The sequence below is a fragment of the Trachemys scripta genome, chromosome 8 (genome assembly GCF_013100865.1).
Source record: "Trachemys scripta elegans isolate TJP31775 chromosome 8, CAS_Tse_1.0, whole genome shotgun sequence".
In the NCBI taxonomy this organism is placed as follows: domain Eukaryota; kingdom Metazoa; phylum Chordata; order Testudines; family Emydidae; genus Trachemys; species Trachemys scripta.
In genome coordinates, this window is record NC_048305.1 from 47,276,470 (window position 1) to 47,304,133 (window position 27,664).

The 27,664-nt window shown below is 48.2% G+C and overlaps 1 protein-coding gene across 1 annotated transcript in view; it reads left to right on the top strand.

Moving 5' to 3' along the window:
- Window positions 1-27,664, top strand: part of LMX1A (LIM homeobox transcription factor 1 alpha) — a 140,517-nt gene that overhangs the window by 110,873 nt on the left and 1,980 nt on the right. Inside the window, exons 4-6 of the mRNA XM_034779558.1 lie at window positions 23,113-23,282; window positions 26,818-26,895; window positions 27,056-27,125. Of these exons, the coding sequence (XP_034635449.1) occupies window positions 23,113-23,282; window positions 26,818-26,895; window positions 27,056-27,125 (318 nt within the window). The remainder of the gene's footprint in view (window positions 1-23,112; window positions 23,283-26,817; window positions 26,896-27,055; window positions 27,126-27,664) is intronic.

Here is a 27,664-nt window from a genome sequence, read left to right on the forward strand (position 1 = left end):
CCCCCCCCCCCCCCCCCCCCCCCCCCCCCCGCCTCGATATTTCGCCTCTGTGATCTGGTCACCCTATATCTAGCCCAGTATCCTGTCTTCCAAAAGTGGCCAATGCCAGATGCTTCAGAGGGAATGAACAGAACAGGGCAATTAACGAGAGATCCACCCCTGTCATCCAGTCCCAGTATCTGCAAGTCAGAGGATTAGGACACCCAGAGCATGGGGTTGCATTCCTGATCATCTTGGCTAATAACCATTGATGGCTGTATCCTCCAGGAACTTACCTAATTTTCGTTTAACCTAGTTATAGTTTTGGCCTTCACAGCATCCCCTGGCAATGAGTTCCACAGGCTGACTGTGTGTTCTCATAGACTTTAGGTGAGAAGGGACCATCATGATCATCTAGTCTGACCTCTTGCTCATTGCAGTCCACAGAACCTCACTCACACCAGTATTGTTGTGTTAAGAAGTTCTTTCTTATGTTTGTTTTAAACCTGCTGCCTATTAATTTCATTGGGTGACCCCGGTTCTTGTTACGTGAAGGAGTAAATAACACTTCCTAACTCATTACTACACACCATTCATGATTTTATAGAGCTCTATCATATCCCCCCTTAGTTGTCTCTTTTCCAAGCTGAAAAGTCCCAGTCTTTTTAATCTCTCCTCAGATGGAAGCTGTTCCATACCCTTAATCATTTTTGTTGTCCTTCTCTGTATCTTTTTCAATTCTAATGGGGTGACCAGAACTGCACACAGTAGTCAAGGTGTGGACATACCATGGCTTTAAATAGTGGCAGAATGATATTTTCTGTTTTATAATCTACCTCTTTCCCAATGGTTCTTAATATTCTGTTAATTTTTTGACTGCTGCTGCACATTAAGCAGATATTATTTTTAGAGAACTACTCACAGTGACTCCAAAATCTGTCTTGAGTGATAACAGTGAATTTAGATCCCATCATTTTGTATGTATAGCTGGGATTATGTTTTCCAATGTGCATTACTTTGCATTTATCAACATTGATTTTCATCTGCCATTTTGTTGCCCAGTCATCCAGTGTTGAGAGATCCCTTTGTAACTCTGCACAAGTCAGCTTTAGATGTAACTATCTGGAGTAATTTTGTATCATCTGCAAATTTTGCCACCTCATTGTTTCCCCCTTTTTCCAGATCATTTAGGAATATGTTGAACAGTACTGGTCCAGTACAGATCCTTGGGGGACACCACTATTTACCTCTCTCCATTCTGAAAACGGACCATTTATTCCTACCCTTTTGTTTCCTCTCTTTTAACCACTGAGTCATGATTTCCTCTTATCCCATAACTGCTTATTTTGCATAAGTGTCTTTAGTGAGGGACCTTGTGAAAGGTTTTCTGAAAGTCCAAGTATACTATATGTACTGGATACCCCTTGTCTGCATATTTGTTTGACCCCCTCAAAAAATTCTAATAGATTGGTGAGGCATGATTTCCCTTTACAAAAGCCACGTTGACTCTTTCCCAACAAATCCTGTTTATTTACGTGTCTTGTGTTCTGTTCTTTACTATCCTTTCAACCAGTTTACCTGGTACTGAAATTAGGCTGACTGGCCTGTATTTGCTAGGATCACTTCTGGGGCCTTTTTTAAAAATTGGTGTCACCTTAGCTGTCTGCCAGTCATCTGGCACAGTGTCTGATTTAAATGATAGGTTACATACCACAGTTAGTAGTTCTGCATGAATTTGTGAAATATTTTGATCAAACTGACTATATATTTAGTTTGGGGAGGGTGGAGTTCTGTTTGAAAAATTTTGCCAAGGTCCAAAGCCAGTCTCTGCCATAAAGAGCTTCCAATCTAAAAGTAAGTTTTAATATTAGGCAGCGTGACCTAGTGGATAGAGCACTGGATTGGGAGACCTGGGTTCTAGTCCCAGCTCTGCCACTGGTGTGCTGTGTCACTTTGGGTGAGTCACTTCCCCTTTCTGTGCCTCAGTTTCCCCATCTGTAAAATGGGGTCTAAGGGTAGTAACCTCCTTTGTAAAGTGCTTTGAGATCTGGGGATTAGAAAAGCTAGGTATTTTTATCATTATTTCCATTTTTACAGAGGGGAAACTGTGGCACAGAGATATTACGTACCTTGCTCAAGGCCATTTGGTGACTCAGGGGCAGAACTGGGACTAGACTCCAAGCCTTCCAAATTCTCTGCCTATTCCCTAGCCTCTGAACCACGGTAAATAGCCTGACTCCAAAACTGAGTCTGACATACCCCGGATTTGGTGACCTTGCGGGCATACGGCCAAAGGACTGTTTGATAGGATGTTTGGAAAGGGCTGAGGGTGTGATTCCCCAAATGACGAAGGGCTGGGAAGGAGTTTCGGTAGGTGCGTGGCTGGCTGAGTTCCCGTTGAAATGGTGACTTTAATGCTGCTGGAATTTGATTGTGCTATTAATGATGTGTTAGGGTGCCAGAGCCTTGGATCGGCCACTTTCATTATTTTACACATAAATGTTTAACATTTCCTTTAAAAAAAAAAAAAAACCCAAACCCTAAATAAGAACAGTCCCGCAGCAAAAGCTAGTAAAAGAAAATGAACTTTAAAGAGAAATATTTCAGTTAGACGGGGTGCAGTCCCTAAAGACGCCGTCTAAGAGCAGGGGCAGACAGACACATGCCATTTGCCTGTGTCTTGCAGTTGCATCTGATTTTCCAAAATACTGTTGGCTTCCTTTTTGAAACATGTTGTCAGACGATAAGGTGCTAAACACCTGGAGGCCGGTGCCCTGTGAAAGGAACAGCCGGCAGTCATTTGTAGCAAGTCTTTGTCACTGTAATAACAGCTAGCTCTTCTGTAGCAGATCTCAAGGGGCTTTGCAAAAGGGGTCAGCATCATTTCACAAGCGGGCAAACTGAGGCACAGAGCAGCAACGTGACTGGTCCGAGGTTACCCAGCAGGCCAGTCGCAGAGCTGGAAATAAAATACAGCTCTGCTAAATCCTAGTCTAGTGCTCTGTTCACTAGGTCGCACTGCCTCCCCTAATAGTTGTCATTATCCTCTGGGAATGTCCCTTTCCAGTACAGGTGTGATGAAGATGGACTGGGACCTTTCTCTGCACTTGTAATGGAGGTGGAAAATCATTGCAGCTGTTGTAGTGAGTGTTGGGTGCCTTGCTGATTTCACTGTTGGGGGAGTTGTATGTTTTGGATGCAGCAGTTATGGTGAGTGAGTATCCAGAGAATGAGTGAGATCCCTTATAGCCAATGGATCTCCTGGAGAGAGAAGCTGATATTCTACAGATTTGGATGGCCCCTATTGGAGGGCTTCCATGCCCTGTGATATTGAGTCAATTAGCGTCACGAATGATGAACGCCAACAGCTGAGGGTGCAGTTGCAAGTATTGTTGCTAGAAAGTCAAGTAGATGATTGTCCAATATTGGAATGTATGAATTGGGAACATGGTGCTGTAAGAGTGCTGAATCAGACCTTGGAAAGTCAACTGGCAAAAAATCCCTCTCGCCTCCACTTTTAACTTACTAGAGATAAATATCTATATTTATCGAGGAACAAGCGAGCCAATTCAGATAAAATAAGAACCAACAGGAAGCCTCACCCCAAAAGTGAACCAGATCTGATTTGTGAGGGGTTGTTGTTTTTTGAGGTTTGAAAAAGTTTGGCTAACTTTTTCCCAGGTATTCCCAACAACCTCAGCTGTGCTTACAATACATCTAGCCCAACCAAAAGGAGTGGCAGAAACCTCAGGGAAAAAAGTCTCTTTCTATGACAACTCCAGCCAGATTCTGGAGACGCAGGAGATCTGGAGGGTTGGGACAAACTTCAGAACAGGATCCAAATCCTTGAGCGGTGGTCCGCCATTGCTGCTTGTGACGTGACTGCTTTGTAGCTCAGTCCAGGATGTTCATCTCTTTGCTCCTCCCATCCGATGGGTTCAGTAGCGGGATCTCACTGAATGTGGTGGTGTGCGTGTGACACGGTGACTTTGATTTGTGATGCCATCTGGCAATCCAACATCTCAATGCGCCTCTTTCGAGGTGGAGTGAAAGGGGAATGGGTGATATGCTGCCCTCTTCTGGAGAGGGATGGCTTTGCACTCACCGTGGCTGAGCAGCTGTGTGAACCAGTGGACTGCTGCCGTGCCCTGTGGAAAGGAGACCGAGCTGTAAGTCCCAAAGCAGAGCAGTGCTCCAGGAAGGTGCAGTAATACCGTATCATGTGAGAAGAGGACGAGGCTGTGGTTCTGCAGGCAGAACCACAGTATAAGTAGTGCTCCAGTGCAGCCTTTCATGAAAGAGTGACCCATGCAGTCTGGCCAGCCACCTCTGTGCTCCTTTAACCTCTTCCCATGGCTTCTCAGTCCCCTAACTCTTCTCAGGCTGCTGGCCTGATTTCCAGAAGGGCTGAGCAGCCATAAATCCCAGTCAAGGCAATGGGAGCTACAAGCGTGAAACCAGAGAGTGCCCCTCCCCCCCCGCGAGGTTGTGACTCTCCTTCGCATGGTTTCCTGTCTCTCGAACTCACTGCGGGTGGAGTGAGACCCTGAGGCCTTGAACCTGTCACCACAGCAGCTTTCCCCCAGTGCCAGGTGAACCCCATCGAGATCTCCAATGGAGCTTGGTCCCTGACTTTCCCTGTGCTGGAAGGAGCTGTGAAATTAAGAGCTGTGTGTCCAGCCGGTGGCTGCCTTCCCAAAGGCCCTCCAGAAATGTAAGAGGCTGGGAGGGAGGGACACAAACTGAAGGCCATTTTGTGAGAAAATGCAGATGAAAAGCAAGGCTGTGGAAGCCATATGTTCTCTTTAATCTCCCAAACCCTTGCTTCAATTACTGCCTCCCCTGAGCTCCAGCGGCCAAGCCTAAGTAAACAAGCCCTTCTGAAAGAAGACCCTAGTTTCCAATTAAAAGTGTACTAACATTTCTCCTCTCCCTAATTCCTTCTAACCAAAGAATTTTTTCATCTCTGCGCACGAAATCGAGTAGCCCTAGATTGCTTCCCCACACCACCCGGCTCCCTTCCCCATTGAGTTGTGGGGTCACCCAGAGGTCACCACAGACAATATAAATGGCCCCCAGCCCTTTCCCATGTGACGTCAGAAGGAGCCTTAAAGATTAATTAATTCCTACCTCGTTCACGGAAGGCTTTAAAGGCAGAGTTAATTAAAAGTATTACCACACTAAATCCAACTCAACTTTTTTTTCCCACTCAGATGGATTCTTGGAGCAGGTGTTTGGGGAGTTTGGTCCCCCTTTTCATCACTTGCAGAGTAGAGCGTAGAGATCTGTTTGTTTTCAGTGGGGTTTTTTTTTAATGTCTTGAAAGCTGTAGCGGCTCCATTATCATCCACTGAGCTGCACTTGTCAGACACTAACAGCAAAATGTCCTGCTGCACTCTAAAATCATGTGGTTAGAAATAGTAGCCAGATGCTAGCTGGGAAATAGCATCAGGGCAGTAGAACACCTACAGGCATCGTCATAAGATGCTCTCAAGCACCCAGCTTTCTTTGTGTGAGAGAGAGAGAGAGAGAGAGAGTTTTATTGCCATCACCTCTGTGGTGGGATATAAATGAAGACAACAGGGTCACTTGTCCCGAGCAGAAAAAGCTCAGGTTCCTTATTCTTAAGTCTCCAGCAATGGGCTGCAGCCACCAAGTTCAGATCTGGGGGATTCTTTTAGGCCGTATATAATTCTTGATAAATTTCACATAGTGTTAGACAAACATGAATAGGTTCTGAATAGAAATGGGCCTGACCCCTTTAGCTTTGGGAAAGTTCAGATCCAGCAGCAGTTTCTTTTGCAGAAGCTGACATAACGCTTAGTGGAATGTAGCTGTTTATATAGGCATTGCTTTACCGGCTACTGAAATGCAGCCATCTTTGGTGTGGAACACTCCTCCCAGGTGTCTAACGGCACAGTATTGCTGCACAGTGGTTTAGGATGGGCATAAGAATGCCATGTGCAGTTGGAACTGCAGGCGGAAGAATGTAATTACCCACGCTGGAATGTAAGCAGGACATTGGCATTAATGCAGCATTACACATACACAAAGTGGCAAGGAACCAAGAAGTGGCTAGCAGTTACATATTGCATCTGAAACCCAGTGAGCAAACCCCCTTCCTTCGTTTCCCAGTAGCCTGCAAGGAGAATGGGTTTCTTTCTTGGAGAGGGAGGGAGAGAAAACCCCTGCAGCAGCAGCCAGAGATTGGTGGGAATTAGTGTGACCGGTCTGCCCCCTGAACCTAAGCTGCCTGTGGGGTGGGAAAGGAAAGCAGCTGCATGCTGCTAATAAAGCATATTGTTCCATGTTGGCGGTGCCTGTTAGCCACACCAGGTGTGTGTGCTCAAGGAAGAGTGGGGCTGGAAGCATGCAAAACGGCAGGGATGCCATAGGGAACCAGTTAAGTACAGTGGTTAGGCAGCTGCGCTGTGATGGCTGCTTACCACACCAAGCTCCTCCCATCTGCCTGTCCTATCCCCCTGCTGGCTCTTGCACATAGGCACTGTCTTTATGTCATGTGTAGAGCCCGGATCCTGGACTCAGGCCTCTAGGCACAGCTATAATAATAACAGCAATGATGAAGATGATGATGATATGGCAGCCACAAAATCTCTCAATCAGTACTGTGCCACTCCTCTCCTGTTGACCAGGGCCAGCTCTAGGCAACAGCAAACCAAGCATGTGCTTGGGGCGGCACATTTTCAAGGGCGGCATTTTGGCCATTTTTTTTTTTTTTTTTTTTCCTTCCCGTGGCAAAAGCCTAGAGCCGGCCCCAGCAGCAGCAGCGCGTCGTGCATGGGGGGTGCCCTGGGGCCACTGCAGTTCGTGCCGCGGGGCAGCAGCGACGCACCTTGTGGCTGGGCCGGGCAGGCTCCAAGCGGGGGACACTCGGGCTAGGGGCCACCCCGCGGGGCACACGGAGCGGCCTGCAGGTGCCACAGGGCGGCTGCCCCCCAGCGGTGCAGCCGGGGCTGGGCGAAGCGGCCCGAGCCACCCAGGGACTGCGGCAGGGCAGCCAGAAGCAGCAGCAGCAGCAGGGCCATAGAGGGCGGGGTGCTGCCATGCAGGGCCCGCGTCCTGCTCTCCGGGACTCTGCTCCCTCTGGGGCTACCCTGCCCCGGCTCCTCAGCCCCCTGCTGGGGCGGTCCCCCAGCTCTGCCCTCCCGGGTCCCGGCCGGTCTTGGGGCAGGAGCCCTGGCTGGAGAGACCCTGGGCTGAGGCACGGCCCAGGAGCCCCTCTGCTTATCCCGACCCTGCCAGCGCCGGACCGGCTGGAGGCAAGGGAGGAGCGGGCGGAGTCAGCACTGGTCGGGGGGAGCCCAGGGCTGGGGCAGCAGGGGGTGTGGGTGGGCTGGGGGGAAGAGAGAGCCCAGGGCTGGGGCAGCAGGGGGTGCGGGTGGGGAGGGGAAGAGAGAGCCCAGCACTGGGGCGGCAGTGGTTTGGGGGGGGGGGGGGAGAGCCCAGGGCCGGGGTGGGGGGCAGCCCAAAATTTTTTTGCTTGGGGTGGCAAAAAAACTAGAGCCGGCCCTGCTGCTGACTAATGCAATCCTTGGATGAATAAACAAGGCGATATCGAGTAGGAGCCAGGAGGTTTGTTAACCTCCTTTGTAATGCACTTGGAGACCACTGATGAAAAGTGCTGTGTAAGAGTGAGGGATTAGTTAGTTATTTGGCACTGGTTCACTTGCTGCTGGATACGGTGCTCACAATTCAAGAAGGATGCTGATAAATTGGAGAGGGCTCAGAGAAGAGCCACGAGAATGATGGAAGGATTAGAAAACCTCTCTTAGGGTATGTCTACACTACGAAATTAGGTCGAATTTATAGAAGCCAGTTTTATAGAAATCGGTTGTATACAGCCGATTGTGTGTCCCCACATAAAATGCTCTAAGTGCTCTAGTCGGCGGACCGCGTCCACAGTACCAAGGCTAGCGTCGACTTCCGGAGCATTGCACTATGGGTAGCTATCCCACAGTTCTCGCAGTCTCCGCCGCCGATTGGAATTCTGGGTTGAGATCCCAATGCCTGAATGGTGCAAAACAGTGTCGCGGGGGGGTTCTGGGTACATGTCGTCAGGCTCCTCCCCCTCCATCAGAGCACCGGCAGACAATAGATTCGCGCCTTTTTACCTGGGTTACCTGTAAAAATACCACGGCAAGCATGGAGCCCGCTCAGATCAGCTCACCGTCACCATATGTCATCTGGGTGCCGGTAGACGTGGTACTGCATTGCTATACAGCAGCAGCAGCTAACTGCCTTTTGGCGGTAGACGGTGCAGCAGGACTGGTAGCCATGGGGCTGGCAGCCGTAGGGCTGCATTGCACCAGCTCCTTGCCTTTTGGTAGAAGATGGTATATTATGACTGGTAACCATCGTCATCGTACTGCAGTGGCTGTCAATCATGGGCACCTGGGCAGACATGCAACTGTCTCGATGATGATGGCTATCAGTCGTAGTATGCTATTTTCTGCCAATCGCCCAGTATTGTCTGCTAAGCACCCAGAAGAGGCCGAGGGCGATCTGGGTGCTGGCAGATGTGGGGCTGGCAGACGTGGGGCTGCATTGCTACACAGCAGCAGCCCCTTGCCTTTTGGTAGAAGATGGCATATTACGATTGATATCCATCGTCGTCGTACTGCAGTGGCTATCAGTCATGCTGCACCGTCGGCTGCCAGCTTAAGATGTAAATAATAGATTTGTTCTGTATTAATTTGCTTCCCCTCCCTCCGTGAAATCAACAGCCTGCTAAACCCAGGGTTTTCAGTTTAATCTTTGGGGGGACCATTCTGTGTGACAGTTGTTTGTGATGCACAGCCACCTTTCTTGATTTTAATTCCCTGTAGCTGTACGCCATGTCGTCACTCGGCCCTCCCTCCCTCCCTCCTTCCTCTGGTCCGTCAGATACTAGTTTCGCGCATTTTTTCAGACCAGGCACCATAGCTAGCACTGGGATCATGGAGCCCACTCAGATCACTGCGGCAATTATGAGCATTATGAACACCACGCGCATTGTCCTGGAGTATATGCAGAGTCAGGACATGCCAAAGCGAAACCTGGACCAGCCGAGGAGGCGATTGCAGCTGAAATGGGATTCCCAAACTGTGGTGGGGCCATAGACGGAACCCATATCCCTATCTTGGCACCGGAGCACCAAGCCACCGAGTACATAAACCGCAAGGGGTACTTTTCAATGCTGCTGCAAGCCCTGGTGGATCACAAGGGACGTTTCACCAACATCAGCGTGGGATGGCCGGCAAAGGTACATGATGCTCGCGTCTTCAGACACTCTGCTCTGTTTCGAAAGCTGGAGGAAGGGACTTTCTTCCCGGACCAGAAAGTAACCATTGGGGATGTTGAAATGCCTATCGTGATCCTTGGGGACCCAGCCTACCCCTTAATGCCATGGCTCATGAAGCTGTACACAGGCAGCCTGGACAGTAGTCAGGACCTGTTCAACTATAGGTTGAGCAAGTGCCGAATGGTGGTGGAATGTGCATTTGGACGTTTAAAAGCGCGCTGGCGCAGCTTACTGACTCGCTCAGACCTCAGCGAAAAGAAGATCCCCATTGTTATTGCTGCTTGCTGTGCGCTCCACAATATCTGTGAGAGTAAGGGGGAGACATTTATGGCGGGGTGGGAGGTTGAGGCAAATCGCCTGGCCGCTGATTACACGCAGCCAGACACCAGGGCGGTTAGAGGAGCACAGCAGGGCGTGGTGCGCATCAGAGAAGCTTTGAAAACGAGTTTTATGACTGGCCAGGCTACGGTGTGAAACTTCTGTTTGTTTCTCTTTGATGAACCCTCTGCCCCCCACCACCCGGTTCACTCTACTTCCCTGTAAACCAACCACCTCACCCTCCCCTCCCCACTTCGAGCACTGCTTGCAGAGGCAATAAAGTCATTGTTATTTCACATTCATGCATTCTTTATTAATTCATCACACAACTAGGGGGATAATTGCCAAGGTAGCCCGGGATGGGTGGGGGAGGAGGGAAGGAAAAGGACACACTGCAGTTTAAAACTTTAACTCTTATTGAAGGCCAGCCTTCTGATGCTCGGGCAATCATCTGGGGTGGAGTGACTGGGTGGCCGGAGGCCCCCCTCACCGTGTTCTTGGGCGTCTGGGTGAGGAGGCTATGGAACTTGGGGAGGAGGGCTGTTGGTTACACAGGGGCTGTAGCAGCGGTCTCTGCTCCTGCTGCCTTTCCTGCAGCTCAACCATATGCTGGAGCATATCAGTTTGATGCTCCAGCAGACAGAGCATCAACTCTTGCCTTCTGTCTGCAAGCTGACGCCACCTATCATCTTCAGCCCGCAACTTGCTCTGTTCATCCCGCGATTCAGCCCGCCACCTCTCCTCTCGTTCATATTGTGCTTTTCTGATGTCTGACATTGACTGCCTCCACGCATTCTGCTGTGCTCTTTCAGCGTGGGAGGACATCTGGAGCTCTGTGAACATATCATCCCACGTCCTCCGTTTTCTCTTTCTAATGTTCACTAGCCTCTGTGAAGGAGAAACATTTGCAGCTGGTGGACGAGAAGGGAGAGGTGGTTAAAAAAGACACATTTTAGAGAACAATGGGTACACTCTTTCGTTACAAGGTCGCATTTTTCCTCTTAAAGTGAGGGCCTGCCAGTTTCGTGTGAGAAATCACTCACGCAGTGCCAGGCAACAGATTTCGGCTTGCAGGCAGCCATGGTAAGCCACAGTCTTTTGGCTTTTTTAACCTTCTTAACATGTGGGAATGGTTTCAAACAGCAGCGCCCTCATTTCCCATATCAAGGATGAATTGGGTTGGCCATTTAAAATGGGTTTGCAATGTAAAAAGGAGGGGCTGTGGTTTCTGGGTTAACATGCAGCACAAACCCAACTAACCCCCCTCCCCCGCACACCCAATTCTCTGGGATGATCACTTCACCCCTCCCCCCACCACGTGGCTAACAGCAGGGAACATTTCTGTTCAGCAGAGCAGGAACGGGCACCTCTGAATGTCCCCTTAATAAAATCACCCCATTTCAACCAGGTGACCATGAATGATATCACTCTCCTGAGGATAACAAAGAGCGATAAGGAGTGGATGTTGTCTGCATGCCAGCAAACACCGGGACCATACGCTACAATGCTTTGTTATGCAATGATTCCAGACTACGTGCTACTGGCCTGGCGTGGTAAAGTGTCCTACCATGGCGGACGGGATAAGGCAGCCCTCCCCAGAAACCTTTTGCAAAGGCTTTGGGAGTACATGAAAGAGAGCTTTCTGGAGATGTCCCTGGAGGATTTCCGCTCCATCCCCATACACGTTAACAGACTTTTCCAGTAGCTGTACTGGCCGCGATTGCCAGGGCAAATTAATCAGTAATCATTAAAGATGCTTGCTTTTAAACCATGTGTAATATTTACAAAGGTACACTCACCAGAGGTCCCCTGTGTGCCCTCGGGGTCTTGGGTGAGTTTGGGGGTTACTGGTTCCAGGTCCAGGGTGACAAACATATCCTGGCTGTTGGGGAAACTGGTTTCTCCGCTTTCTTTCTGCTGTGAGCTACCTACATTACCTCCATCCTCATCTTCCTCGTTCCCCGAACCCTCTTCCCTGTGTGTTTCTCCAGTGAGGGAGTCATAGCACACGGTTGGGGTAGTGGTGGCTGCATCCCCAGAATGGCATGCAGCTCCGTGTAGAAGCGGCAAGTTTGCGGCTCTGCCCCAGACCTTCCGTTTGCTTCTCTGGCTTTGTGGTAGGCTTGCCGTAGCCCCTTAATTTTCACGTGGCACTGCTGTGCGTCCCTGTTATGGCCTCTGTCCTTCATGGCCTTGGAGACCTTTTCTAATACTTTGCCATTTCTTTTACTGCTACGGAGTTCAGCTAGCACTGATTCATCTCCCCATATGGCGAGCAGATCCCGTACCTCCCGTTCAGTCCATGCTGGAGCTCTTTTGCGATCCTGGGACTCCATCACGGTTACCTGTGCTGATGAGCTCTGCATGGTCACCTGTGCTCTCCACGCTGGGCAAACAGGAAATGAAATTCAAACATTCGCGGGGCTTTTCCTGTCTACCTGGTCAGTGCATCTGAGTTGAGATTGCTATCCAGAGCGGTCACAATGAAGCTCTGTGGGATACCTCCCGGAGGCCAATAACGTCGAATTCCGTCCACACTACTCCAATTCCGACCCGCAAAGGCCGATTTTATCAGTAATCCCCTCGTCGGAGGTGATATAAAGAAACCGGTTTAAAGGGCCCTTTAAGTCGAAAGAAAGGGCTTCGTCGTGTGAACGTGTCCAGGCTTAATTTGATTTAACGCTGCTAAAGTCGACCTAAACTCGTAGTGTAGACCAGGCCTTAGGCTCAATCTATTTATCGTAACAAAATAAAGGTTAAGGTGTGATTTGATCACAGTCTATCAGTATTTACACGAGGAACAGGGATTTGATAATGGGCTCTTCGGTCTAGCAGAGTAAGATATAATAAACTTCAATGGCTAGAAATTGAAGCCAGACAAATTGCAACGGGAAATAAGGTGAAATTTTTGACAGTGAGGGTCATTAACTCTTGGAACAACTTACCAAGAGCCGTGGTGGATTCGTCATTACTGGACATTTTAAAATCAGGATTGGCTGTTTTTTCCCTAAAAGATCTACTCTTGTTCAACCACAGCTATTGGACTGGAAGCAGGAATTAATTCAGGCAAGTCCTATGGCCCGTGTGATGATGCAGAAAGTCAGGCTACATGCTCACAGTGGTCCCTGCTGATCTTAAAATCTATGCTGTATCTCGCTGAAGCCTTAATGATCATTACCAGTTGTATTGTGGTAGCCCTTCGCAACCCCAGTCTCAGCATGAAATGGGCTTTCAGCCCAACACCCAGCAGTAGAATAGAGCTTCTCCTCATTTCAGTTTCCCGGATCCATCCTTGGCTGTCCAGCGGCTGCTGCAGACATCAGGAGAGGAAGAGCTCAATACACAAACATTGGATTATTATTTATTTATTGCTATTCCAGTAGGACCTACTGATCCCAATGGAGGTCAGGGCCCGCACTGTACAGACACATAGCAAGAGCCAGTCCCTACCCCCAGAGAGCTGGTAGTCTAAATAACCACAACAGAAATAGAGTGGGAAAATGAACCATTAGCTCTACTTTGCGGATGAGGAACAGAAGGATCAAGTGACTTACCCAAGGTGACATATGGTGTCTGTGGCAGAGCTGGGACGTCAACTCAAATCTGCTGAATTGCAGTCTAATGCTCTAAACACAGTCATCCTTCCTCCCTTTGCCAGAAACAACTTTTGCCTATTTTGCGAATACACTTTTTGTAAGTCTGGCTGATGTTGAAGTTACGTTTTTCTAGCGCAATCAACAGAGAGGTCATGAATGGGTGTGAGATCCTCACTGACTTTCTAGAATTTGTGATTCAAGTTATTGTCCACTGATAGAGAAATTCCCTGGTCCCGCATGAATGTATCTTCTGTGGACTGCTGCTGCCTGGAGTAATTCCCAGTTTCCTAAACGGCATTAGTAAGGCATATGCAGTGTTGTTGTAACCGTGTTGGTTCCAGGATATTAGAGAGACAAGGTGGGGGAGGTAATATCTTTTACTGGACCAGCTTCTGTTGGTGAGAGAGACAAGCTTCTTCAGGTCTTGGAATACTGCAAATACCAGGTGGAACAGATTGTTTAGCATAAGTAGTTACACACATTTAAAGAGACCATGCAAGGTGAAGTAAGGTTTGATTGTTTCGTATAATTAATTGAAAGAGGAACAGAAATATGTCTGCAAATCTGGGCATTTCAATGTGGCCCATTCTATTTCAGAACCCTGCTTAACCCCCCTGATTCTTACTGTGGAAATGAGCCAGAGAGATCACAGCCAACTGCCTGCTTTAAATTACAGCCTGCAAGGTGTGGCACGCAGCTGGAGTTTCCCCAGACCACACCCATGTCTGTCAAAGACCACATCCACCTTTTCTGGCTTCACTGCAGACTTCCTAGAACTGCTTTTCAGCTTGCATTGCACCGACGCAGAGTCAGTCTCAGCTCCCCATGAGCAGGGTCCCCACCTTGTGGGCACATGGAAACATAGAGGCTGGGAGACTCTTCCCAGATCCTCTAAGGGTACATCTACACTACAGGGGGGAGTCGATTTAAGATACGCAAATTCAGCTACGTGAATAGCGTAGCTGAATTCGACGTATCGCAGCCGACTTACCCCGCTGTGAGGACGGCGGCAAAATCGACTTCTGCGGCTTTCTGTCGGCGGCGCTTACTCCCACCTTCGCTGGTGGAGTAAGAGCGCCGATTTGGGGATCGATTGTCGCGTCCCGACGGGGCGCGATAAATCGATCCCCGAGAGGTCGATTTCTACCCGCCGATTCAGGCGGGTAGTGTAGACCTAGCCTTAGGTTGGCCTTAATTACTGCCATTTTGCTTATCCCTACAATGAAGCCCCTTCCAAGCCTGCCCACACTGTGTGTATCATGTTGTTAAAACAAACCACTTAGCTTCATTATAGATGTAATCACCATAAACACTTCCCCAATGGATCCTAGAGGAGCTTTGCTGGAAAGGTTATGATTGATTTACAGCACATTGGAGGGGAATTCGTACACAGTAAAATGGTCATTTTACAAGTGCTTTCATGGTGCTCCTCTGAGGATTAATAACCGAGGTTACCAATACAGTATTTAAGTCATAAATAAGGTCTTTTAATTATGCAGCACAATAAAGTGTTCATTGCATAGCATCTTCTGTGCAAGCTGTGTCCCAAAATGCCACACTGAGTTAAGCATCACAAAGCAGCGTGGGACACAAGCTAGAGAGAACAATTGTGGGGAGGCACTGAGGGGTGAAGAAATAAAAGCAGTTTGGGCTAATAACTGAGGAATTAAAAAATGAAAGGGATGTTTTGTTATAGAAGATTACAGTGGGGGGGCATTAAAAATCACTAATTAATGGTTTCAGTTTTTAAAAAAACATGCCCACGTCATGGATTACTATTATTTTAATCAAGATAACTTCAGCCTTGGAATAAAAACGGTTTGAAACAATTTCATAGTGCTTAGTGATTTTCAAAAGCATTTCAAATCCCTACCTCTGTGGCTTCTGGTTCAACCATACGGAAGCAGAACAGGAACGCTGGTGGTTACCTTCCTGCTGCAGTCTCTGCTAACTTGCTGTGCAGACACCACTTAAACTGGTGGGAGAGCGCCATGGATTTGTTCCCAAGTAAACGAGCAATAATAAAATTCAGGAGGTGTCAGTAAGTGGGTCACAGGAGACTACTGTTCTGTACCTCACTCTTCTACTGACCTACTTTGTGGCTCTGGGCAAGTCACAGCCCCTCTCTCTTTTCTTGCCCAACCTTTTTCTGCCTTGTCTCTCACTACGTGTCTATACAGCACCCAGCACAAAGGAGCCCAAGTCTCGGTTGGGGCCTCTTGGTACTACCATAAAATAAATAATCCTAAAATGACTTTTGGACCTGCTCCTGCTATATGATGTGTGCGCACTACAGGATACCAGGTGCTCTCAACTCCCACTGAAGTATTGCAAGTCCAAAGATTCATAGATTCCAAGGCAGAAGGGACTTTTGTGATTATCTAATCTGACCCCCTGTATAGCACAGGCCAGAGAACTCAACCCAAAATAATTCCTGGAACTGATCTGTTAGAAAAACATCCAATCTTGACTTTAAAATGATCAGTTATGGAGAATCCACCACAACCTTTGGTAAGTTGTTCCAGTAAGTTGTTCTCTCTGCTAGATTAATGAGCCCATTATTAAATATTTGTTCCCCACGTAGGTACTTGTAGATAGTCATGGAGACACCCATTAACCTTCACTTTGTTAAGCAAAATAGATTGAATTCCTTAAGCATATGTCTACACTGCACTGTAAGCCCAGAGTTAGTGGGACTCAAGTCATCTGACCTAGGTTAGAGCATCTACACTGATTGTTAACCCTACATTAAGAATTTTCAAACCTGGGGCTCTGGCATCCACACTGCAGCATGCAGACCCGAATCAAACCAACCATACCGCAGACTCCCTACCGCTCTCTCGAAATGTGGCTGCTCTAGGCCTTTGACCATGCTGCACTACGGGAAAACTTTACAGTGCACCCAGCACCTTACAGGAAGTTTGAACAGCCCACCAACATTGCCAGCCAAGCAACATGGGGAAGGCTCCTTTTCAAGTTCTCTTGCTTGCACTTTCATTCCTGTGTCAGAAAATGGGCAGAGCTTCCGTGAGGCATTGGTGGGCATTTCGGCTGTGTTTTCTGACCCACCAAAGGCATCTGACAGAGCTCAACGTGGAGGAGGAGGAGATGTATCCAGGCATGGCAGACTCGCACTCGCTCATGCTGCTCATGACACTCAATGTAGCCGCTGATGTATCCTACGTAGGCTGGTGGGATCTCATCATCATGGGCACCTGCGATGACCAGCAGTGGGCCAGAACTTTTGCATGAAGAGAGCTACATTTTTGGAGCTTTGTGGGCAGCTTGCCCCGACCGTCTGGTGTAAAGAGACACACATGAGGGCACCCTTCCCAGTCCAGAAGTGGGTTGCTATAACCATCTGGAAGCTGGTTACACTAGACTGCTACAGGTCTGTTGTCAACCCAGTTTGGTGTTGGAAAGTCAATTTGCGGATACGTCAGTGGTGGACATTTCTGAGGCAATCAGGTGTGTGGGTTACCCCAAGGCGGTGGGCATTAAAGATTTTCCTTAGGTAATTGCTGGCTTTCAGAGAATGGGGTTTCTATCTGCGCTGGAACCATTGGTGGGACTCATGCCCATAATTTGACCTCCACAATGGTACTATCCCACTGTTATGCCAGTCCTCGTGGACCACAGAGGGAGATTTAGTAATGCCAATATAGGCTGCACTGGGAAAGTTCATGAGACCAGGGTTCTTCGCTGATCGGAGGCCTACATTCATGGACAGGCTGGGACACTATTCCCACCACATGACATTGTCATCAGTGGAGCTACTGTCCTACTGTTGTTCCGGGGGACCCTGCATTCCCCCTTTTGCCTTGGCTTATGAAACCATACCCTAATTGCAAAGGCCCTGGCAAAAGATGGTTTAATTATGTTCTCGGCAGGAGAAGAATGGTGGTTGAATGTGCTTTGGGCAGATTGAAAACCCATTGGAGGCAGCTACAGACCCATTTGGAGGCCAGTGTCATCAGTGCTGTCCCCCTCACTGTGGCTTGCTGTGCTCCTCCCAATCTTTGTGAAGCCAGAGGTGAGCCATTTCCCCCTGAAAGGACCTGTGCAGATGAGGTGCCACTGAACCGATACACACAGCCAAAAAATGCAGCTACCACAGCTGGAGCTGGCTATGCCCAGGCAACAGAAGTCAGGGATGCTTTGTGCTCCCTTCCATGTTATGGGCGTGTACGGCCCAATGGAAGAGGGAGACTAGCACCTTTATGAATGTGCTTGTGGGCGGGAGGGGAGGGGATTAATTGATTTGGGGGGGCTCAGTGCTGCAGGGGTGCTGGTTACCATGCAACGTACTTGCGAATGACAAGACGACTTATGCAATGGGCGAGGGCATGATTCACAGTGTGGATTCGTATAAGGGAGTTATTGAAGTGTGGCTTGCTGAACGGAACCAGATAGAGGCTTAGGGTCTGCTTACTAATTCCTAATTGTCCCTCATCATGTGTTCGCCTTTATTTCAAATTGGATTGTATCATGAGATGCAGGGACAGCAATAAACTTTCTTGATGACATAAAAAGCGTTATTGTAAACATGTATTAAAACCGTACAACATTCACCCATTGCCAGGCAGGCAACACCATAACACCAGTTACAACAAGATCTTTCTAAAAGAATAACAACAAATGAGCATGAAGTGCAAACTGTGAAACCATGTACAAGACAGAAACCCCCTATCATGCCATGTTCCCTGGCTTCCCTCCCTCCCCCATTCTCCTTTCTCTTCGTTCCCTCTTTTCGCACACTTAACACCGGGGAAAGGGGGTGGAGGCATCCCCAGGAGAAGGGGGTTCAAGACTAAGGCCTGCATGGGACTAAGTTGCTCATGGGACTGATTGCATGGATCACCCAACCAGGGAGTTTTCCGAGCTGTTTCTGGACTGAGATATGTTGTAGGGGACTCAGGCCATGGTGTGGGAGAGGCAGCAGGAGCCAATGATCTGGCAGCCAGTATAGACATGAGCCGCTCAAACGGTTCTCTCTGCTGAGCAATGTCCGCCTCCCTTAGCCGCTGTTCCTGTTCCAAGAATTGGGAAGCAAGTGCCTGCTCCAGCGCTGAAACCCTGTCCTCACTCTGTGCAGCCAGCCGGAGTATTTCCGCTTGCCTCTCGCCATGGCTTTTCCCTAGCCGCAAGTCTTTGGAACTGGACCTGCTCATTGACCCTGTCCGGAACTTCAACTGTGAGTTCATCACGGAAACACTTCCTCTTGGAACGGTCCATGGAGGTATGTTGGCCCAGGCTTCTGCTGCAGTGTGAGCAAGCTGTGAAGGTGCTGCAGCCGGTAGACGTTGAGGGGCTTGGAACAGGACAAGACCCAGTGGGTTATTGTCTCCAATAGTTCAGTGCAGGAGCACAGAAAAAATCCTTGTGGAATTTCAAGGACATAAAATGTTACTTTTCCAAACTGAACCTCAGTATATTGTGAAAGGGATACTTCAGTCTGAAGTATCTCCCTCGACACAGCCTGCAGGGCAGTGAAATATGTGCAGAGACCAGGGTAAGTTAAACATTCTAAGCTTTCTTCTGGTCTTCGGGAACTTCCCGTGTTCCAAGACTTACTGAAAATTGACATGAACAGTCCAGAGAGCTCTTCAGACAGCTCTTTTAAAACTCTTGGATGCGAATCTTTCAGACTTGCTGATTTTAAAATGTGGATTTGATAGTGGAGTAGATAGAGTTGGCACCTTGTAGGAAGCACACAGGCCTGTATTTTGTATAGTGTCTTTCTTTTAAGCTGTATCCCAGAATTCTGTACTTGCTTAGAAAATTCCGTTATGGAATTGAATAATAGAGGGGGGGGGGGGGGGATAATGAGTTTTTCAGTTCACTGAAAAAAAAGGTTTGGGGTTGAACTGGAAATGAAATTGTTAGAAATTTTTGGCAAACCATAAAGTTAAAAAGAAACAAAAAATCTTAATTTCAGTTAGAACAAAATGATTAGTCTCAAGAAAATAGAATCATTTTTGCTTGTTTCTAATAAAACAAAAGGAAATTTTGAAACGAAGAGTCATTTTGAACCAAAAAGCAAAACATTTAATTTAGGAAAAGTCAAAATGAAATGTTTTGATTATTTTCAGAATTTTTTTTTTTTTTTAGTATTTTTGACCCAAGCAATTCAGCAAAATGAGCCCAGTTTGGTGAAACTTTTTGATGTGGCTGAATCTGAATTTTTTTACCAAAAAAAAAGTTTTGGTTGAAAAATCTCAGCCAGTTCTCCTGAATAATAAATGAATATTGATGTCTGTTGATGTGAAATTGACATTAACCCAAGAGGTAAATATTGACTAATATGACCTGCATGGGAAAGAAGGTTTTAGGCAGTCTTAGGCCATTTGTACCATTAGTTGGGTGGCAGGAGATAAGAGCCCAGAGTGGATGGATCAGTGAACTGGTCAGGCGTCCTAGGAGGTTGGCTGCTGTATAAAATGGAGCAATGGTCTGCTGTGGGTATAGAACGGGTTTCAAATTAGACAGACCAGTGATCTAGACTGTTGGAGCAAATCCTATGAGCTGTTAGTCATGTGGAACGGCTATTCCAACCCATACCTCTCAACTGTCGTGCATTGTGCAGGGCGTCCCACGCCTGGCCCCGATTTTTAAAGTTGTCCTTCAGTCCTGTGCATTGCGAAGTCCCGATTCGGCTGCTCAGCCAGGTTCCTGTTAGTGAGCTGCATGTCTTGGTGCGTGATGTCGTCATACCTCACATTCGCAACCAGTCACTGCCATGCTGCATGCAAGTGGAGCAAGGGACGCCTTGAGGACTTCCCTACACTGGGGGAAGGTGCCCAAATTCCTCTCGGAGCTTGAGATCAAGGACATCCTTCAGGCACCCGTGTTGGCTCCCAGGGCCAAGGAAGGGGCAGCCAAGCAATTGCTTAGCACCTCTCTCGACTGCTCTTCAGTCACCTGCTTCCTTGAGTAGTTGGACATGGAGCTGCCTGTGCTAGAGCTGGGCTGGCTGGGTTTCTCCAATGGCTTGGACTGCAGGCTCAGGTGAGTGGAGGCACATTTCCAGTCCAGCTTCGGGGAGACCATCTGCAGCTGCAAGGATGTGGTTCACAGGCAGATCCGTTCTGCCAGGGAGGGGGATCCCCTGCCCATGCTCTTCCCTGCAGCCAGGGCCATCAGCATCCCTGGGGAACTGAGGGGCCACTTCATTGATCCACCTGCTCCCCTTTCCTATGAGCTGCAAACTTGGATCAAGAAAACTGGAGTTGCCGTAATACCTGCCCCTGTCACCTCACTCCACAGTTTGGAGCTTGATCTTAACTATATGGGTTCATCCTAACATTCTTTCTGTATTATTGTATTTCATTAGTATAAAAAATCACTAATTTGGTTTAATGCTTTGCTCTTCCAAAGCCCGTGACACTCATGGTTGAAGGTAAAGGCCAAGAACCAGACTCTAAAGAGACAAGTGCTCGCATTATTTTCATCTTAGCATCTTAAGTATGCTTTTAGTGCACAGAATCATTATTTAGTTTCATAATAAGTTCCAGGCTATTTGTATGCTTGTACTTTGATTTACAAACAAACCCAGTGTGTCCAATAAAAAAAAATTGTCCCTCATTTTAAAGTGGGTTGTCCCTCATTGTCTCTCATTTTGAGTGTCACTGTCCCTCATTTCAGAGTCTGGAGGTTGAGAGGTAAGTTACAGCCTTTGAAAATACAGTGAATTCATCGGCTGAACTCTGATCCGTCTGTATTGCTCATGCTGCTAAAATTACTTCCCTTCCTGCTCTTCTGTTTGGATAATTCAGCTTTTAATCTGCCACCTGAGGCACTAAGCAGTGAGTTTATAAATTGTTAAGTATTTTAGACCTCCAGGGAAAAATGTCCAACTTGTATGGCTTCAGGCTCCACCTCCTGTCCTTGTGTTGAAAGTTCAGCTTTCCTCGAAATGGATTTATAAATCATCATTCCTTTTTCTATTGCTGACACTGTTGTCTCAAGCAAGGTTCCACAGATGTCTAGCTCTCACAGGATATAACCTTCAGCAGAGACTGCTTACACCATAAATTGGTGGTATGAATAGAGGAAAAAAGGGGATGAGAAAACCCCCCTCAAATTCCTTCCAATCTTTAACAAATATATGAAACAAGTTTAAACTTCACATGGCATTAATTCTTGTTTTTCCCCAAGTGCCTGAGTTTGGGTGGTTTTATGTCAGAGAAGAGATGTATGCTCCTATTGCCTACAGTTCTGCAAATATCGAGCGCTAGTCCTTTCATCTCGCTTTCACATTGTCAGGTTAAATTATGAAGAACATCTAGACCAGGGGTCGGCAACCTTTCAGAAGTGATGTGCCGAGTCTTCATTTATTCACTCTAATTTAAGGTTTCGCGTGCCAGTAATACATTTTAATGTTTTTAGAAGGTCTCTTTCTACAAGTCTATAATATATAACTAAACTATTGTTGTATGTAAAGTAAATAAGGTTTTTAAAATGTTTAAGAAGCTTCATTTAAAATTAAATTAAAATGCAGAGCCCCCCGGACCGGTGGCCAGGACCCGGGCAGTGTGAGTGCCACTGAAAATCAGCTCACATGCCGCCTTTGGCACACGTGCCATAGGTTGCCTACCCCTGTACTAGACCTTGGATTTGGGGGTCAGAGCCTGTCCCCTCTTTATCTCTCTGTAATATTTGACTGCTACAGCATTTTTAGTTCTTAAGAGAAAAGTTCTCCCACATGAATTCTAGGGAGAAGCTTCTACGGTTTCATGTTTCACCTTGGATGTATTCCTGACCCAAAATCATAATGTCCTGTTATATAAACTCCATACGTACACATTTAAATCTGGCCTGATCTATGATCTGTAAGTGAATGCACAGCAATATCTTTTGATCAGTCAAGAATGGCCTTGCCCTTCTTTTGTATCAATATAAACTGTCCAGGCACAGTGTGTGATGATGAGACCCACAAGACAACAACAGAAGGGTGGTTTGAGGAGGTCATTGTACAATAGAGACACAACACAGTGGATAGTCCTGGTTTCTAGGCCCAGCTTTACCCCTGATCTGGTGTGTGACCTTGGTTAAGTCACTTCATCTCCCTGAGCCTTAGTCTCACCATCTGTAAAATGGGAATAATGATACCTTTGTAAAGTGCTTAACACAAGAATCTGGAATTATGGGAAGTGTGGGTTGGGCCTCCGTAGCTAAGGCTGCATCTAGACTTCCATTCTAAGCCCTATTATGGTGTGACCAACCCGTGTGATTTTATTATGAATCTCACAATATTTGGTGGAGTTTGTTTCACATAATCCTGGAATTCAAACTTGTGAATTTCCCTTTGTTCAAAATGGCCACCACTTCCCCTTGCTTTCAACAGGGCTGAAGCCAAACCTCCCCCAGTCAAGATGGCAGTAATTCCACAATAGCTTTGCATGCAAAAGTGAGGCTGCCTCTAGTGAAGATGGCCGTCCCCTCTGCTTTCAGTGAAGCCAGGCTGCCCTCAGGGAAGATGGCTGCCACTTTGTGATTAGGAGGCTGGATAGGAAACTATGAGGAGGCAGGGGAATGTGGAATCCCCCAAGTCTGTGGTGGTTTGGATCAAATATATGTAGCCAGATGAAAGTGTAAATAAACCTATGTGAGGTTTGGCGGGGTGGCTGGGGAACTTGCAGCAAAAAGTCTTTAAAAGGTGTAGATATATGTACTAAGGGTTCAAAAGTCGCCAAGTGATTTAGATGCCTAAATCCCATTTTCACAAGTCACTTAGGAGCCTAAAACTCATTGAAAGTCAATAAGTCTCCGGCTTCTAAGGCCAAGTGGGAGTTGGGCACCTAAATCCCTTTGAGGATCTGGGTGCTAAAATGTACAGTTCAGCTAAACCAAGACGCACCGCCCAGAAAGCTGGCACGCTCTGTCCATCACCTTTATGGGCCTGCTTAATTCTTTCAGGTAAAAGTGACGATGAAGAGAGTCTATGCAAAATGGGCCACGGTCCTGGGAAAGGTGCCGAGGACAGCAAGGATCACAAGCGTCCCAAGAGACCCAGGACAATCCTGACAACGCAGCAGCGGAGGGCATTCAAAGCGTCATTCGAGGTCTCCTCCAAGCCATGCAGGAAGGTACAATGATAAGAGAACTGTCCGCATGTTGGAGATGTCGAGCCAGATCCTCAGCCGGTGTCACTCCATTGAAGCCACGGGGGCGGTGCTGATTTACAGTGGCTGAGAATCTGGCCTGCTCTGTCTCTGTTGCGTGTGTGTGTGTGTGTGTGTGTGTGTAACATGTACTTGTGCAGCCAGATGTACCCAAGGAACTCAGCTTTCCAAAGCACCTCCAAATGTGAGCAAATTTCCCAGCTGTGCATGCAAGAAATGAAGGTATGTGCTGTAAGTGTAAATATGAACGCCTGTGTGCGCGCAGCATGGTGGGTAGTTCTTTGACTCTAGGCCCAAGCTGCAGTAAATCCTCCTAGTTCCACTGAAGTCATTGGACTGACACCGATTGACACTTGCTGAGTCCCAGCCTCATGCCCTGTTCACTGGGGGAGGGCGGGCGGAGTTACTGCTGTCTGTGGCATGCATGAAGTGCACCTACCAGTGCCCCAGAGATTCCAAAAATCTTACGGAAGAGCCTGCTTATATCTCCCTGGGTGCTCAGTATCCTGGTGGGAGTCAGGTGGAATGGTATCTTCCATGAGGAAGATTAACAAGTAATATCCTTTTTTTGGAGCGGGTTTGCTTCGTACCACTGATGCGCTTAGCCGAGGGAAGCATCGTCTTGTAGCTACGGCACCGGCACAAGGCTCAGCAGAACAGGTTTGGTTCCTTGCTTCGCCCCAGACTTCCTGTGTGAACTTGGACAAGTCCCTTGTGCCTCAGTTCCCTGTCTGTAAAATGGAGATTTTAATTCTCCTTTGTCTTGTCTATTGAGATTGTAGTCTCTGTAAGGCAGCGTCTGTCCCAGACACTGTGTGCTAGGTGCCGTACAACACATAGTAGAGGATACGACCCCTGTCCCCAGGACTTTCTGGTGGAAAGGATCTCTTAGATCAAGGGTTCTCAACCTGTCTCTTTCTGAAGCCCTGTCAACATGTTATAAAAACTCCATGGCCCAATTGTGCCACAACCATTTTTTTTCTGCATATGAAAACTAGGGATGGCGTTAGGGAATAGCAAGCAGGGCAACTGCCCAGGGCCCCACACCACAGGGGGCCCTGCACAGCTAAGTTGCTCAGGCTTCAGCTTCAGCCCCGGGTGATGGGTCTTGGGACCCCAGGCTTCAGCCCCGCATGGTGGGGCTTTGGCTTTCTGATCTGGGCCCCATCAAGTCTAACATTGGCCCTGCTTGGTGGGCCCCTGGACTCCTGGTTGAGAACCACTGTCTTAGATCATCCAGGAAAGTAGAGGTGGAAAGGATCTCTTAGATCATCCAGGCTATTTCCTGAAAAACGGAGGATTGTTTCCTTCCTATTGTACATTTCTCAGTGTTTTAAGTCTAGTTTTTAAAAAAGTCCCAAGCACCTACAATTTCTGCTCAGATTAGGTGTTTGCTGGACCTTAATGTCCTAGAACTTCATGAAGTTGAACCCAAAGAAAGCAGGAGATCTGATCATTGACTCCAATAACATCGATTCAGTAGCTGAGCAGTGCGTCTGTCCTGGTGATTCCATTGGACAATATATCCCTGACTCCATCCTCACCCAACTCTGAGATTCATATTATCCTCCAATTGGCAGTCCTCCTGGGCCAGCTACTCGGATGATGTAAATCAGAACAAGTCCATTGAAGACAACGGAGCCACGCCAACTGACACCCGCTGGGGATCTGGCCCCTTCTCTCCATTCCATCATTAAAAGGGCCTTTTCCCACCAGTGCTCCGGCAGATAGATTTAGAGTTACGGCTAAACGGCTGTGTTTTTTCAAGGCTCGATTACTGTAATTGTTTGTTATACGGGACTCCTTCTCATCACTGATCGAGGCTAACAGCTCATTCAGGCTGCTGCGGATTCCATTCTTATGGGTATGGAGCTGCCCGAGGAAATTACTTCGCTGCAGAAATTGTTGCTCTCACTCCCTGTCAAGCTAGACATTGATTTTCTTTAAAGTTCTTCTATTGTGTTTAAGGTCCTGAGTGGCTGTGGGCCAGATTATAGACCCCATCTCTGTTCTGATGTTCCCAGCCAGTTCTTATGATCGGAAGCTGCAGGTAGCCGGACTGGGCCTGGCTGTGATCTTGCGTCCGTGGAAGAGAGAGCATCTTACAGTCACGTGCCCTATCTGTGAGGTTCTCCACCAGTCGCAATAGGAGGTGCTCAGTCTGTCCCACAGCTGAAACCTGTCTGGGATTCCCCAGTACTACAGCCCTCCCACCAGCCTCATCTGCCTACCCTCCCGCACCTTGGAAGAACCTGGACCTTCCAGCATGACCTGAAGGCTCTGGTGAACTGATGGGGAAGCTGGTCCATAGCTGAGACGCCCCCCCCAACTAAGAAGGCCCTGCCTCCAGTCACACCCAGGCTCAACAGGAGGAGTGCTTGCTCAATGTTGCTGTATGATCGCATGAGATAGTCTTTGAGATAACCAGGACCCAGTCCATATAGGGCCAGATTGTATCTTACTGGCTCTGTCCCACTGGTGGGGAGCTTCATGGGCTCCTTCCAGATCACATGGGGGTGTAGCTACTCCGTGCCTTAGCTGCAAGGGGTGGTGAGGGCGAGAGAGGGATGCATGGCCCCCATATCCTCCCTGCCCCCTTGGTGCAGCTTGTGCCCTTGGAGGAGTTAGGAGGGAGCAGTTCCTGTGCTCCCCCAAACACAAGCACTGCACTTGTGCCCCGTCCCCACATGGGGATGTGAGGGAGAGGGCAGGCACCAGAGATCCTTCTCTCTCCCCTGGGCCCCTGTTCTGGGCTGGGGCACGGAGTTGGCATTAAGGTGAAATCCTGGCCCCATTGGCATCAATGGCAAAACAGCTGTGGGGAGCAGGATTTCACCCCCAGGCTTCATAGGCTAAACTAAATCCCTTAAATTCCAGCCAGTGCAGACTGGGGACTCATCCCTAGGCATTTGATTGCTTGTGTGTACATGTGAGGCAGAGAGCGAGCTATATTGTGTGATTCCTTATTCTTTATTATTTTTACTACGGAAGCACCCAGAGGGCCCAGTCAGGGATCGGGGTCCCATAGCACTAATTGTTGTAAATGTAGGTCATTTAAAAAAAGAGTCCTTACCACAAAAGGCTTACGGTCTAGACTGATCACCAGACCCAAGAGGGAGAGCAAACAAACTGAGGGGCAACTGTAGGAAGGCAGAGAAGATGGGGATAGTGAAACAAGCACTTCGTATGGGAAGCAGCTCACAGCTCACCATCTGTGTGGCCAGCTGCAGGGTTCAAAGGCCTCGAGGCAAAGCCTCTATCCAAAGGGATCTGGAGGGGATGGTGCAGTCCATGGTTCTGTCTCTCTGAGATGGCTCCAGTGGTAGGAAAACGCCCCGCCAGCAAGCTGCCTGCCAGGCCTCCTGGGGACTGTGTGAACTGGAGACTCCCTGATGTTCTGGGTCACCAGGGTTTGCCTGATCGCTGTTCCTCCTCTGGAATGAAACTGCAAAGCCGCTGGTTAAAAGACTGAGGACGTCTGCTGTGTCGTTTATCCCAGGTCAGAGAGACGCTGGCAGCCGAGACGGGGCTGAGTGTGCGAGTCGTGCAGGTTTGGTTCCAGAATCAGAGAGCGAAGGTACGTAACCTCGGGGGACAATATGGGGACTGGACTCAGTGACCCAGGAGGTCCTTCCGACCCTATATTCTCCTGAAAAACACTGTCCTAGAGCTTTGCTCTTGCCTCCTCCATAGATTGACTTGTTTCAACCCTCTGCTTTCCTTTCCTTCCTGAACAGATGAAGAAACTCGCGAGGAGGCAGCAGCAGCAGCAGCAAGATCAGCAAAACACCCAGCGGCTCAGTTCAGGTACTGCCCAAGAAGACCACCTAACCCCCTTGGTGCATGAGACCCCCATGACCACTGTCAGAAATCACAGAGAAGTTGCACGATGCTGCCCACACCCCCAAAATGCGGCACTGGTATTCCCAGTTCAATTGCAGTGCCCACTTTCTGCTGCCCGTGTACCGTTTCCTGGCCTAGAACCCCAACTCCTGTAGCTGGGATCTCCCATTCTGCTGCGAGACAGGCCCCCACTGCACTTCAGAACTCTGCCCAGGATCCCCCAGCTCTGAGGTGTGTTACCCCCAGATCCACTAGCCCAGGCGTTCTCAAACTGGGGGTCGGGACCCCTCAGGGGGTCATGAGGTTATTATGTGGGGGGTCGCGAGCTGTCAGCTTCCACCCCAACTCCACTTTGCCTCCAGCATTTATAATGGTGTTAAATATAGAAAAAAGTGTTTTTAATTTATAAGGGGGTCACACTCAGAGGCTTCCTATGTGAAAGGGGTCACTAATACAAAAGTTTGAGAATCACTGCACTAGCCCATTGTAGAATGCCCTACATG